Source organism: Leuciscus leuciscus (assembly GCF_965113295.1).
Source record: "Leuciscus leuciscus genome assembly, chromosome: 20".
NCBI classification, from domain to species: domain Eukaryota; kingdom Metazoa; phylum Chordata; class Actinopteri; order Cypriniformes; family Leuciscidae; genus Leuciscus; species Leuciscus leuciscus.
The window spans coordinates 106,439-119,785 of NC_138744.1; the positions used below are offsets into that span (position 1 = coordinate 106,439).

General features: G+C 42.0%; 2 protein-coding genes across 4 annotated transcripts in view; one reads left to right on the forward strand and one right to left on the reverse strand.

Annotated features, from left to right (window-relative positions):
• The first annotated feature begins 1,012 nt into the window (after positions 1-1,012).
• LOC309484462 (uncharacterized protein) lies at positions 1,013-3,767 on the forward strand. Of its 3 annotated transcripts, none has more exons than XM_082150814.1 (2): positions 1,013-1,988; positions 3,400-3,767. In XM_082150814.1, exons 1-2 carry the CDS (start codon positions 1,015-1,017, stop codon positions 3,437-3,439), a joined length of 1,014 nt encoding a protein of 337 aa, XP_082006940.1. In that variant the 5' UTR covers positions 1,013-1,014; the 3' UTR covers positions 3,440-3,767. The 3 variants fall into 3 exon arrangements, with proteins under 3 accessions (XP_082006940.1, XP_082006941.1, XP_082006942.1); XM_082150815.1 differs by having other exon boundaries at positions 1,013-1,961; positions 3,409-3,767; XM_082150816.1 differs by having other exon boundaries at positions 1,013-1,925; positions 3,409-3,767.
• mboat1 (membrane bound O-acyltransferase domain containing 1) overlaps positions 3,515-13,347 on the reverse strand; it is a 34,665-nt gene continuing 24,832 nt past the window's right edge. Inside the window, exons 11-13 of the mRNA XM_082150754.1 lie at positions 10,676-10,808; positions 10,032-10,183; positions 3,515-4,347 (exon numbers count right to left, since the gene is read on the reverse strand). Of these exons, the coding sequence (XP_082006880.1) occupies positions 4,224-4,347; positions 10,032-10,183; positions 10,676-10,808 (409 nt within the window). The 3' untranslated portion in view covers positions 3,515-4,223. The remainder of the gene's footprint in view (positions 4,348-10,031; positions 10,184-10,675; positions 10,809-13,347) is intronic.

A 13,347-nucleotide genomic window follows, 5' to 3' on the forward strand; every position in this document is an offset into this window, starting at 1 on the left:
ACTTTTGTTTTTACGCGCGTTAGACACGCGAATTAACACAAAGTGGTCAAGCGTCAAACTAGACGCGGCAGGCGCGAATTTGACGCGCTATTCGCGTCCGGTGTGAACGCAGCATTAGTCTACAGTTAATTCACTTTGGGCAAACATATGAGCAAAATGCTAACTACCGAGTGTTGGAAATCATGTGTCTTGGTAAGCAGGGTGTGCTGGTGTGTCTGTGATCAGGCCGTGGAGCTCAAGCACAGTTGGGTCATTCAGCAAGACAAAGATTCTAAATATACAAGAACATTTCCCTAAAAAACTTAAGTTTTGGAATGACCAATAAAACGTCCAGACTGTAACATGTATGTTCTGCTTTAGTCTCGTTTTCTCTCTTGCTCTGTTCCCGTTTGCTTCCACTGCGTCTTGCCGCTACACACTGTATGATGTGGAAAGATGAGCAATCCTGGTGATTTCTGTGGTCCTGGCTCCTAAACGGTGGTCCTGCATCAGTGAGTGAGGTTCAATGACAGCCGTTGTCACGGTTTTGCGACCAAAGATAGCCTGTGATAATAATCTGACAGTGACAGAAGTTTAGCATGATCATCTCAGTGTGTTTGCTGCTACGACCTTGGTCTACTGACCAGCCAATAAAAATGCAACATGAAATTGTGTATTGATCAACGCGTCATGACACTAAAACTTAAAGACTCACCTCAAGCTCCATTTGCAAAATGCGTGCCAAGTTGGTCCATAATCGTCCATGTTCTCCTCTTTCGCTTCTTCCTCTTTTTTTCAGCACACATAAACACCACAATTGCCAAAGTGCGATTCATCTTGCTCTATTTGTTCACCACTAGCAGATGCTGATGATGTTTTATTCTTCTATACTGACTATACAATCTCAAGTTTATGAGATCCATGTTGTACAGTGTGATCTGTAATGATATTATAGGATTGCAGGACTGAGAGATGAGTTTCAGCTGTTTCTCGAACACTCTCTGGCTCATTGAAGACCAGATCATCTGAGTACACATGATGGAAGTCCAGTCTAGAAATGGCCAGGTCCTGGTGTTGAAGTGGTTCTGCACAGGCCTGATCCTCCTGGTGTTGAAGTTGTTCTGCACAGGCCTGATCCTCCTGGATAAGAAGTTGTTCTGCACAGGCCTGATCCTCCTGGATAAGAAGTGGTTCTGCACAGGCCTGATCCTCCTGGTGTTGAGGTTGTTCTGCACAGGCCTGATCCTCCTGGTGTTGAAGTGGTTCTGCACAGGCCTGATCCTCCTGGTGTTGAAGTGGTTCTGCACAGGCCTGATCCTCCTGGATAAGAAGTTGTTCTGCACAGGCCTGATCCTCCTGGTGTTGAAGTGGTTCTGCACAGGCCTGATCCTCCTGGTGTTGAGGTTGTTCTGCACAGGCCTGATCCTCCTGGTGTTGAAGTGGTTCTGCACAGGCCTGATCCTCCTGGTGTTGAAGTGGTTCTGCACAGGCCTGATCCTCCTGGTGTTGAGGTTGTTCTCCACAGGCCTGATGCTATTGGTGTTGAAGTGGTTCTGCACAGGCCTGATCCTCCTGGTGTTGAAGTGGTTCTGCACAGGCCTGATCCTCCTGGTGTTGAGGTTGTTCTGCACAGGCCTGATCCTTCTGGTGTTGAAGTGGTTCTGCACAGGCCTGATCCTCCTGGTGTTGAGGTTGTTCTCCACAGGCCTGATCCTCCTGGTGTTGAAGTGGTTCTGCACAGGCCTGATCCTCCTGGTGTTGAAGTGGTTCTACACAGGCCTGATCCTCCTGGTGTTGAGGTTGTTCTGCACAGGCCTGATCCTCCTAGTGTTGAGGTTGTTCTCCACAGGCCTGATCCTCCTGGTGTTGAAGTGGTTCTGCACAGGCCTGATCCTCCTGGTGTTGAAATGGTTCTGCACAGGCCTGATCCTCCTGGTGTTGAAGTGGTTCTGCACAGGCCTGATCCTCCTGGTGTTGTGGTTGTTCTGCAGAGGCCTGATCCTCCTGGTGTTGTGCACAGGGATGGGCAGTATTTCAGATACATGTATTTAAAATACGTATTTGAAATACAAAATACTATTTTGTATTTTAAAGCCTTTGGAAAAATCAAATGTAATTTGTATTTAAATACATTTAAGATGAGTATTTTTGTATTTTCAAAATACATAAAATACTTTTTGCCAGTCAACCTCTTTATCGGGGTACTGATTTTGTGCATCAAAGTTCAGACATTCACTAGCTCAGCATTGGATCAGCGATTTTTTTTTTTTGGAATAAGGTGAGAATGTCATGATCAATTCTACTTGTTGATTAAAGTTAAAATTGTGCATTATTCACTTCAGTTAACATGAAAGAATAAAAGAGCACAGACAAGTGGGAAAATAGCGTAGCCAATCAGTCTTGACCGGTTGTTGATTTTTTTATCAACTAGCTTGTCAAATGTGTTTAAAGCATTAGCCTACTGCATGTTAGGGCTGGGTGATATGACACTACATATCATAGTGATGATTTAAAGTTTGAATTGATGGAACTTTTTCAAATCTTTACATAGATGGGCCTATTTGTGGGGTAAGCAAATGTATCCGTGCAGCTTTTAGTGGGCAGGAATTATTGGAACGTTGGAGTGGAAAAAGAAGCACTGATGAATGATACGTGACATCTTCAGCTTTTAGTTTTATTGTACATAAAAAATTATAACAAAAAAGGGGTAAATAGTGTCAAATTAATCTAAATTAATCCTAATTTTAAATTTTAGGTACACTTTCTCATTTAATAAACTTATAGAAACAAATAAACTTTACATAAAATACACATAAAATTACTTAAAAAGCATTGGACTACCTGAAAAAAAATAAATAAATAAAAATACTCAAAACAGTTTGAAATTCAGTTTATGCTGTGGAATCAAAACTGATATTGAGAATTGTGAAACCATGATATTGTTACTGTGAAGTAAAATTGAGATTTTGGTCATATCGCCCATCCATATTCTTTGCTAGATAGCAGAAAAGGTTCCCACAGTTTTACATACAGTATTCATTTTTTAATAGTGTTCCCCACAAGTAATAGACTACATTGTAACCAGAAATAAGTATATAAATGGCTGCTATTTTGCATAAGTTTATTTGTAATTGCCTGAAAGAAAGAAAGAAAGAAAGAAAGAAAGAAAGAAAGAAAGAAAGAAAGAAAGGACAGAAAGGGCAGAGATGAGGTTAGGAATGAAAAGTCAGTAGGCCTGTGTAGTTTCTTCATTCACTGTGACCTATACCTGCACTGGATGGCCAATTCCACATGTATTTTGTGTATTTTCAAAATACAAAATACTGTATTTGTATTTAAATACATTTTTTTCACACAGTATTTTGTATTTGTATTTAAATACATTTTTCCACACAGTATTTTTATTTATGCCCATCTCTGGTTGTGCAGTGAAAACCTGCCTAACCGTGACCTTGCTTAGAGTCTAAATATAGTCTAAGTTTCCAGAAATTCTAGTTAGTAAATCTAGGCAGTGTACACATTCAATGCTCATTACTTCATTCACAAACCTCTTTATTTAGGCCTCACCTTCCACAACATGTCATTCTAATTTGACTATTCTTCAGTTAATATTTGCAGGAGTATTTATTATTTATTATTCATAGCCTTTATATATTTACTACACAGTAATTTTTACTGAAAATGGACATCTTAACCCCACATAACTAAGATATTATTAAAGACATTATTATTTATACATTAGTATAAAATATCAATTCACTTCATTTAAAAAAAAAAAGAAAAACAAATCAAACAATTCTCTCTCGGCATCAGTATAAAGTGATCATGCAGTTATATCCAAAATAAATTAGGAAAAATTGTGTTAAACTATTTTAAAAGACCATTAAAATGGGCAGCATTTAATTTACTTAGTAAAGGTGTCACATATTTGCCTCATAGTGAGTACAGCACTACTCAAACTGTGTGTTCCCTTATTCGTTCTCCAGCTGGCTTTAGTTTGAATAGAGTGTGTCTCTGGTGTGGTGTGTGTGTGTGTGTGTGTGTGTGTGCTTGTGTACGGCTCAGCGCTGGCCTGTGAGCAAATGAATACCCAGACCAGCTCTTTTTTAATTTTGTTCACACAAAGTAGCCTTTGTCTGTCAGTGCCTCTGCTCTCTCAGTCCACACACACACACACACACACACACACACACACACACACACACACACACACACACACACACACACACACACACCAGAAGGGTTCAGTACTCCTTCACATTATTGTTCGAATGCCGGTCAAGTCTTTCAGGCTTGAAGCTCCTGGGTTTGCTGGGTAAGAGGATCACAGCCAGAATACTGATGACATGCACATGAAAGTACATCGATCTGAAGGACAGAGAAAAAACCATGAGATAAACATTACCAGCACAAACAACATCCAGAAAGGGATATCATCCAACAACAAAAAAAGAGAATACAAGATGGTCACATTATGCCCTAAAATAAACATGAATTTAGATATTTTTGCACTTTGAAGGTTATGTCTCTCTGGAGAAATGTTGAGAAACACATTTTCCACATAGAAAAATAGAAAAGCAAATCCCTCCAAATGCGCTGATAAACTTAATTTATACCAGTGCAAATCACCCGCCTAGTTGGCAGAGGCTATTTACATTAACTCCGCCCACCACTGGCTGATCGAGGCAGACAGAACTACAAGAAAACCTGTTAGCAGGATCAGTGGTGTGGAGTTTGATTATGCCTTCTTCTAAACTCATTCTCTCTTTCCCATGACATTTCAGCTTGAAGAGAAGTTTATTTTAAATAAAATATTTGAAAAGTAATAAAGAAATAAAGTGCCTAACGGGTAGCCTGACGTCATCATACTCAGATTCTAGTCAGAATGTTAGGGTCAGAATATGAGTCTGCTCCACTGGGCTGCGATTATGGGGCGTGTTTCAACCGAACCAGGAAAGAAAATGCCTCTGCACTCAATTGGATAGACCTACAACCAATCAGAGCATAGTTGTCACCAGAACCCAACTGGAAGAAGTAGAAGAAGAAGATGAGTGTAAACGATCTTTGCCAGTGTTGTAAAATAATTTAAAGATACACGGAGTACTTACCAACACGATCATCATTTTTGAGACAAGTGAGACAAGAAACAAGTTCTCCATTTAGGATTAGAACTCGACAATACAGCAAACAAATCGAATTCAACCCAAGCGCTCTTTGGTGAAGTGGATAATTACATTACTGTTGATTATCTGTCCATCATCGTATAAAGCCCGCCCAAACAATTTGATTGGTCCGAACAGCTCTGGCGGGGCTAAGTTCGGCTGGCATCCAGGCTACCTAACGGGTGTTTAATAGTGGGAATTAAGTGTTGATCAGGTAGGCTTAGGGGACAGTGTAGGTGAGGGCTTTAGGGACAGGGACAAGTATCGTCCAAATAAGGCAGCAACCATTTATGATTTGAACAAATATAATCATATACACTTAATATGTTGTTATTATTACTTGTTATCACTGTCGATCGCTGTCATACATGGCTGGGCCACGAGCATGCTGAGACGGCGTCCGTGGATGGTTCATGTCCTCATTGTGAGAATATGACCTTGGCGGCATCGCGACTCTCCTTCCTCGTGAACGGTGGGACTACTCTAGTGCTACCCAGCCGGTTCCTCTGCACTGGGCTGCGATGGCTGGCACTCAGGGAGACCTGAGGGTTACAGTGGGAGCTCTTTTGCCGGGCCAGACCAACTCACATCAACTTAACATCAGACTTGGAGAGGAGACCTTTTCGTGACCAGAAGGATAGTTCCATTTATTTTCAATAAAACAACAGTTTCCTCAGTCTCTGGCTGCTGTCGGGCACTGAGCGACGCTGCACTTTCACCACAGGCCAGGTCACATTCCCAGGACGCGCTTCTTCCTCACGCATCTCTAGTTCTCTAGGGTTCCTCAGAGCCTGGTAAGTGTCACACCACACACTGCCTCTACTTTAGCATGCTATGCTTCCCGGGATGAGCCCCAGTGCTCCTCCTCGTTGTCCCTCTGGTGGTGCTCTCACAGAGCCTGGCTAGAGCTTCCCAGCCCCTCCCGCTGGCTCATTCAGACTGTCAGACTCAGCTATGTGATTCAGTTCGCCAGGTGTACCCCAGATTAAGCGGAGTCCTATTTACCTCTGTGACAGGCAAAGATGCCCCTGTCTTGTGAGCGGAGATTGCAGTCCTATTGGAGAAGGACACAATAGAGCCTGTCCCTCTAGCCGAGATGAGGTCAGGGTTTACAGCCCTTACTTCATCTTACCCAAGAAGGGCGGTGGGTTATGCCTGATCTTGGATCTGCGAGTCTTGAATCGGGCCCTGCACAAGCTTCTGTTCAAGATGTTAACGCAGAAGGGCATTCTCACATGCGTTCGCCCTCAAGATTGGTTCGCAGCAATCAACCTGAAGGACACAGACCGTTTCTTTGGTTTGCTTTTGAGGACAAGGTTCTCCCCTTTGGGCTGTCCCTGTCTCCCAGCGTCTTTACCAAAGTTGAGGAGGCTGCCCCGTTAAGGGAAGTAGGTATCAGTATTCTCAACTATCTCGACGACTGGCTCATTCTAGCTCAGTATCGAGATTTGTTGTGTGAACACAGGGACCTGGTGCTCAGGCACCTCAGCCATCTACTCGCTCATTTAAACAAAGCATTTTCATTTATCATTTATAAAAAAGAAAAAAGAAATAATAATAATTTTTTACTCCTGTGGAAGAAAATGTTGTGGCACTAAGATGAAGGGTCCCGTGGGTTTGCTATAGCCCCATGTTTTCTTAATCTGGGCCTATACATACATAATTAAAATTAATAATAATCATATATATTTTCCTTTGAGCTAATTGCAACAGAGGTGTTTAAATCAATTGATGTTTAAAGTACTGCTGTTGTGTGGCCGGCGAAGCTTCCCAGGGTGACAATCCAAAAACAGAAACCAAGCAACCGTACTTATTACTTCTGCATCGATGGAAATGTGGAACACAAAGTCTACAAACAGTTACCCGTGTCATCTGTAGAATTGTTTATTGGGACTACTGCACAATTATTCAAAAGACATTATTGCATTCCACACTTTTATTGTGGTACGATTTCAGATTTACCCACCCCTAAAACTTGCATTAAAAAAAATCAAGCATAGCATTAGTTCTGGCAGATCACATAAGTCAAGTTTACATCAGCTGACTCTCAGCTGATCCACGTCTACCTATAGGAATATAAGCCTATCACAGCATCCCAATATAAGGTCCGTTCAGTATTATCAGCAGCTTTATCGTGTTACTCAGGAGCTAATTACCCTCCTCCATCCCCAGCTCCTCCTCTCATCCAGTGAGGACTTGGCCTTCTGATATTCATCTTCAAATTTTTTCTTGAATTATGTTGTATGTTAAATATTGAACATTACAGTTTTTCTCGATTGCTTAAAGGGATAGTTCACTTTGAAATACATTTTTGGTATGTTTTACCTCAAGGGCATCCAAGATGTAGGTGTCTTTTTTTCCGCAGTAGTTTCAATTTTGATATTTTTAGGTCAAACAGTTCTTGTCTGTCAGTCATATAATGCAGGTCTATGGTCATTAAATCAAAACACAAGCACAGAGTCCAAATTAAATTCGTTTTCTCACACAAACCACTCGTTTCATGTCTTAGGCCATCAATGTGTACTTACGATGGGGAATTGTTTAATTTGGACGACGGGGAATTGTTTTAATTTGGACTCTGTGCTTGTGTTTTGAGATAATGACCATAGACCTGCATTATATGACTGTCAGACAAGAACGGTTTGACCTAAAAATATCAAAATTGAAACTACTGCGGAAAAAAAGACACCTACATCTTGGATGCCCTTGAGGTAAGCTAAAACATACCAAAAATTAATTTCAAAGTGAACTATCCCTTTAAATACTATAACCAGGCTTTTGAACTAAAATTTCAAAACCATAACGCCATTTATCAAAAAGCACATCCATTTCCCTAAACTTTAAACACTTTTGACACATGAGTCAGATTTGTTGAACTGTCACTGCAAAACTCTACACACAAATCCCTTCATTTCTCATTGCCTAGACCATGTTGTCATGTATAAAGCACTAGCATTCAATATTGTTCACTCAAGTCAGCACAGCTTCAGCTCAGTTAGACACAATTAAGTGGAAACACTAAGAGTCAAAATTGATCACACACCAATCAGAGCCTTCAATAGATAGATAAATGGGCCAGAGTCAGTTCAGTGGGTTTTGGAACAATGGATCCAGAAAGACATGAAGGAAGTGGTTGTGGACACTGGAGTGGAGGAGGAGGAGAAAGGTGAAGGGCAAGGCCAAAGAGACAAGCAGTGCCACTCTAGTTGCCCATGTCTTTGTCCATGGTATGACTGAGGGAGTCTGGGCAACGAGTACAGCCAAACTTGAGTCGCTTCACCCTCGCCTCGATCATAAGAACCTTCATGGAGAAGAACAGGTACAGTAGATGTGCTTCAGACTGCTCTCTACTGTAACTGTTGAGTGCAGTTACTGTGCTGTTGCAACACATCCACGTACTGTAGCTGTAGCTCTATACTACTGTAATTGAAAGAAATGCGTCAAATGCAATAACAAGGATGTGTTACAGTTACAGTTACAGTAATCAGTACTTCTCTTTTTCTAGGACACAGAGACGATGAAATGGAAGAAGCCTGCCTAGATGTTTCAGTTGATGCGTGCCAGCGGGGAACAGGAATGCAAGAGGATTTTACCCCCCGCTGGCTAGGGCCATTATAGCCTGTGATGTGGACGAGATCCTCTGGCCTGACCCAGACCAAAGATGGGATGCTGGGGCAGAGTATTTATTTGTTTGTTTGTTTGGTGTATTGTACTGTACAGTACATTAAGGAATAAAAAAATGTGCCAGTATATCCATTGGTTGTGTCTTTTGTGTTCATCATGTGAAAAGGTTTGTGAGGGGGGGAACCACAAGCAACATAACTTACCAGTTTTGGAAATGTTGTTTTGAATGTATTGCACCACTGTGTAAAGCCCCTTTCACACAGCGCTTTGAACCCGGCAAATTGCCAGAGCGCCTTCTGTGTGAACGCAAACTCGACCCGGGATTTATGCCAGGATCGATGCCGAGTCGGGACCTAGTAACATTGCCGTGTTCAGTCCCGGAACGCGCGCTGTGTGAACAAAAGCCGTAATAATGCCGTGTCGTAGTGATGACGCTGAAGCGCGGGATCGTTCGCCAGCTGTGAAACGGTATGTAAAGCGCAATTTTATGATCGAATCAGAGAAAAAAATGCACAAGCGTGGTTTCTCGAGAGAGAGATCGCAGCTCATAAGCAAACTTAAGACGGTGCTGAGATTACAAGTCACATCGATGTCACGTGTCTTTACGGCATTTTTACGGGTTGTGTGTGAACGCACTCTCTGATTCCGGAAAATCACTGGCAGTGTGAATGAACCAAAATCAAACGAACCCGGGTCAAATCCCGGGTCACTTTATCCGTGTATTTTCCGGAATCTCTGTGTGAAAGGGGCTTAAGACTGTTGTAGTGTGTGTGTTTGTGAGGGCTTGTGTGTGATGTCTGATGGCAAAGTTTGGTTTTTCAGCAAGAGTGAATGGTTTTGAGTGTAGAGCTTCATTTTGACCTGAACATAGGATGTCTGGGGAACTGGGTGAGACGTTTTGGATTTGTGTTTACAGTTTTGAGAATACGAGGCATAGTTTCAAGAAATGTGTTTAAGCAATCGAAAAAAAATGTAATTATATCTGCAATACCTTTATGTTGGTTCTGTTCTGTTTACCCTAAGTGGGGTTATTGCTGCTCTGCCTGCTCTTAGCCATGCTAGCCCAGAACAGAACCATACCGCCAATCCAAACTGTATGCTAATTGTCAATCATCTGTGACGATAGTGGTCCTGACAGAACTAATTTTAAATGTTGGCTAGATAACACCCTTCTTCATGGGCAGTTCTTGACCAGAACAAGCTGCAATATGGACCAGATTTTATGCCAAATGTCTGACTACACAAATTGCATAACTGAGACTTTACCTGTAATACTGCATGGTGGGTTTGATGGCCAGCAGAAGGAAAGGCATTACAGTGTAGCAGATGGTCATCTGAGTGGCAGCCCAGGTCACGACATCATAGCAGATCTTGAGCTGGCGAGAAGACAAGAAATACTCCCGGAAGTTTCTGCGCACCTGATTACATCAAACCCAAACATAAGGCAATAGTGAGTGAGTGGCAGGTATGGCAGAGAATGATGAGCAATAAAGGGATTTATATAAATGTGTGGGGAAATGGAAAATTACGCTGACTAAACTTTAACTGACAAAGCTAAAAAAAAAAAAGTTTATTTATTTATTTTTATTTCAAGGGATTATAAATCAAGGGATTTTTTTAATCCTTTTTATTTTGATGATTTATCTGGTAAGATTTCAGAAAGGCCACATGTTGAATATTCAATTAATGTTTTTGTCGAGTATTCTTGTTAGCACAGTACACCTAAATTAGTTACAGTCTTAAATGAACGTAAAGAATTGTGAGAAAATGGGATGCTTGTCAGATACGCTTCGTTCAGCAGTGTGAGGTCTTAAAGTGACAGCAGCCTAATAAACCTGGATTTATTTGTGTGTGTGTGTGTGTGTGTGTGTGTGTGTGTGTGTGTGTGTGTGTGTGTGTGTGTGACTCACAGTGCGAGCTGCTAAGGTGATGGGTATAGCAGTGATGAATGTAAAGTAGTATCCGGGGTAAACTCCATGCCAGATCGCTGACAGCACGAATGTGAGGGGCATGCGGTGAAACGGAGCTCGATCATAACATACACTGGAGCATAACAGATGAAAGCATGTGAGATATGGCACTGAACTGACATGTGTTAACACACATACATGAGATAATTAAAACATACCCATATGGGCCATTCTACAGAATTGGTTCAAAGTCAGAGTTGGAAACGTCTTGAATTGTTTTTGTCTTTCTCCACAAATTTTGTAAGTGTGCAAATTGTTTAATATCCAAAGTACACATTTCTAGTAATTATGCAGTTAATTATCATATTATATTAGCAGAAAGTTTTGGAATATTTTTCCTCTTCCCAAATTTGTCACTAATGAAACACAAAAATAAATAATTTAATAATAAGGCTTATATTGACCTATTAATATTTTGTTTACATCTACCTTTTTGCTATAAAAAAAAGTTTTCATAGGTAAACCAATAACAATTACAATTTTAACAATATTTCAAGTGTAATGTATCTTTCTTTGTAAAAGGCATTAAGTTAATCATACTGATTTCAAAGTTGAGGATTCAGTAGTTTGAATATACATTGAACCAAACACTTAGTTGATAATTCAATATACTTTATTTTAGACAGAACATCCATGTTTCGGTCGTGACGGCACATTTCCGGCAGTGACAGTGTGACAGTAATGTTTTGCGACCACATCACATTACAGAATTTTATTACAGACAGGCCCCGCAAGTCGCTAGGGCCATGCCCGAATGGCAGAGGGCTGCCCAGGTTGGTACGCAAGTCGCAAGATCCAACGAGGACCCAGTTAAAACTCCGCCAGATGCAAGAGTTAAAACTGAGTCTGGGCAACCCGGGTCAGTCCGCCAGATGCAAGGCTAACCAAGAGGGCCTCACCTCCGCACCACACAAGGCACCCACTGGTTACCAGCTGCACAGCTGCTCTTTGCTGATGTGTAAGGTTTCAACCCAGCTTTGCAACCACAGCTGACAACATCTAACAAAGCAGGAGGAGCAAATGGACTTGAATCCTGGGTGGGCATAGTCAGTTCCTCTCCTTCTTTTAGGCCCATCTTCTTGTCCCATCCAAACAAGGTGATATCCACAGCCGGTGGATCAGGCTGGTCTGTAGGTGGGTACGTCTTCCATGAAGGCACATATTGCGCTCTGTAGGAGGTAGTGTCTTCAGTGCTGGAGGCCTTTTGCGATTTCGGTAAATTTCAAACCAGGCTGCATCCCGGTACAGAGCCGGGAAAGAATTGTACAGAGCCAGAAAGAAAGCCCTCGTTGCTTTTGTGATCTGTAAATCTGTGGCTTCTGCCTCTCCAACACAGTGGAAAAGCTTACCAGGTACGACTCTCGTGGCCTTGAGTGCAGACACCTTCCCCTTCCCGACAGGATATGAGGTGGTATCACATCCCGAAAGAGCATGCATGGCCAGAATGGAACCACATTGGTCACCCAGATTCTCTGCAGTTGCATTTATGCTGAGAATAGTGCCATTCCATTTTCCATCTGTAGGTTAGTTGTGATACCAGCCTTCCAACAACAATAAACCATAAGCACAAAGACATCTGTGTCATCACTGAGAATGTGAACAGTTGAAGCCACATGTCTGACAGCATCTAACATGTAAGATATAAGTGATATATCGGCCTCATCATGAGTGTCAATGCTGTCAGATTTACTGACAATCATGATCTTACTTCCTGAAAGTGCACAGGAGTTCACTCAGCCTTTGTTTGTTGTGCTTGTTTTTCAAGACTTTGTCTCGACTAGGTAGAGGTGTAGTCGATGAGAGCTTGTACTCTGTGGAGCTCTCTCCTGCTCTTCTATGTCTCTCATGGTCCTTGGCAGACACCTGCAAATATCTGTCAAAGATGACAAATGTTTGGGTGTCGTAACATTTAAGCCGACGTCCCATGCTGGCTGCAAGATCTGCCACTGTCCCAGACGATGGCCAAACCACGTGATAACTGAGCTGGGATGCATCCACAATGACAACATCTGGTGGCTGGGGATTGCAGACTGGAATTCCGAGCTGCTGGACAAGCACTGACTTATTGCCCTTTCGGAGGCATCCATTGTCATCAATGATAGACAAGGGGACTGGGCTAAGCTCATATTTGAAGAGAGAAGAGAGCTCCATTGTTCTCTGGCCTCCCACCACCAACAGTCAAGCAAATAATGACTCAAGGTCACAAACAACCTTCCCACTGACCTTCATTCCCTTTTTCTGGAACTTCATAGTCACTACCTTGTTAGGGGTGCATGAAATGCCTCCGGAAGTGATGAAAAAAACTTTTCACACATAGCCTGGCCAATCTTTAGCGCATCTTGCACATTCACTTTTTCATCAGCCACCTGTCCATTTATGATGTGGTAGAGCAAAGTGCTCTCTGTCATGAGTGGATTTGTGTTTTCCCACAGCATTTTTTCCCACAATTTTAGAGCTGTCCTCAGCATCCAACTCCCATCGTGCTTCACCCTCCTCTTTGTGTCTGTTGGACACAATCTTCTCTGATGCTACTGTATCACTGTACATGTCATCCAATGACTGAGAGAGATGTGAACATATGCCAAATGATTGGATCCAAACGGCAACCTGCT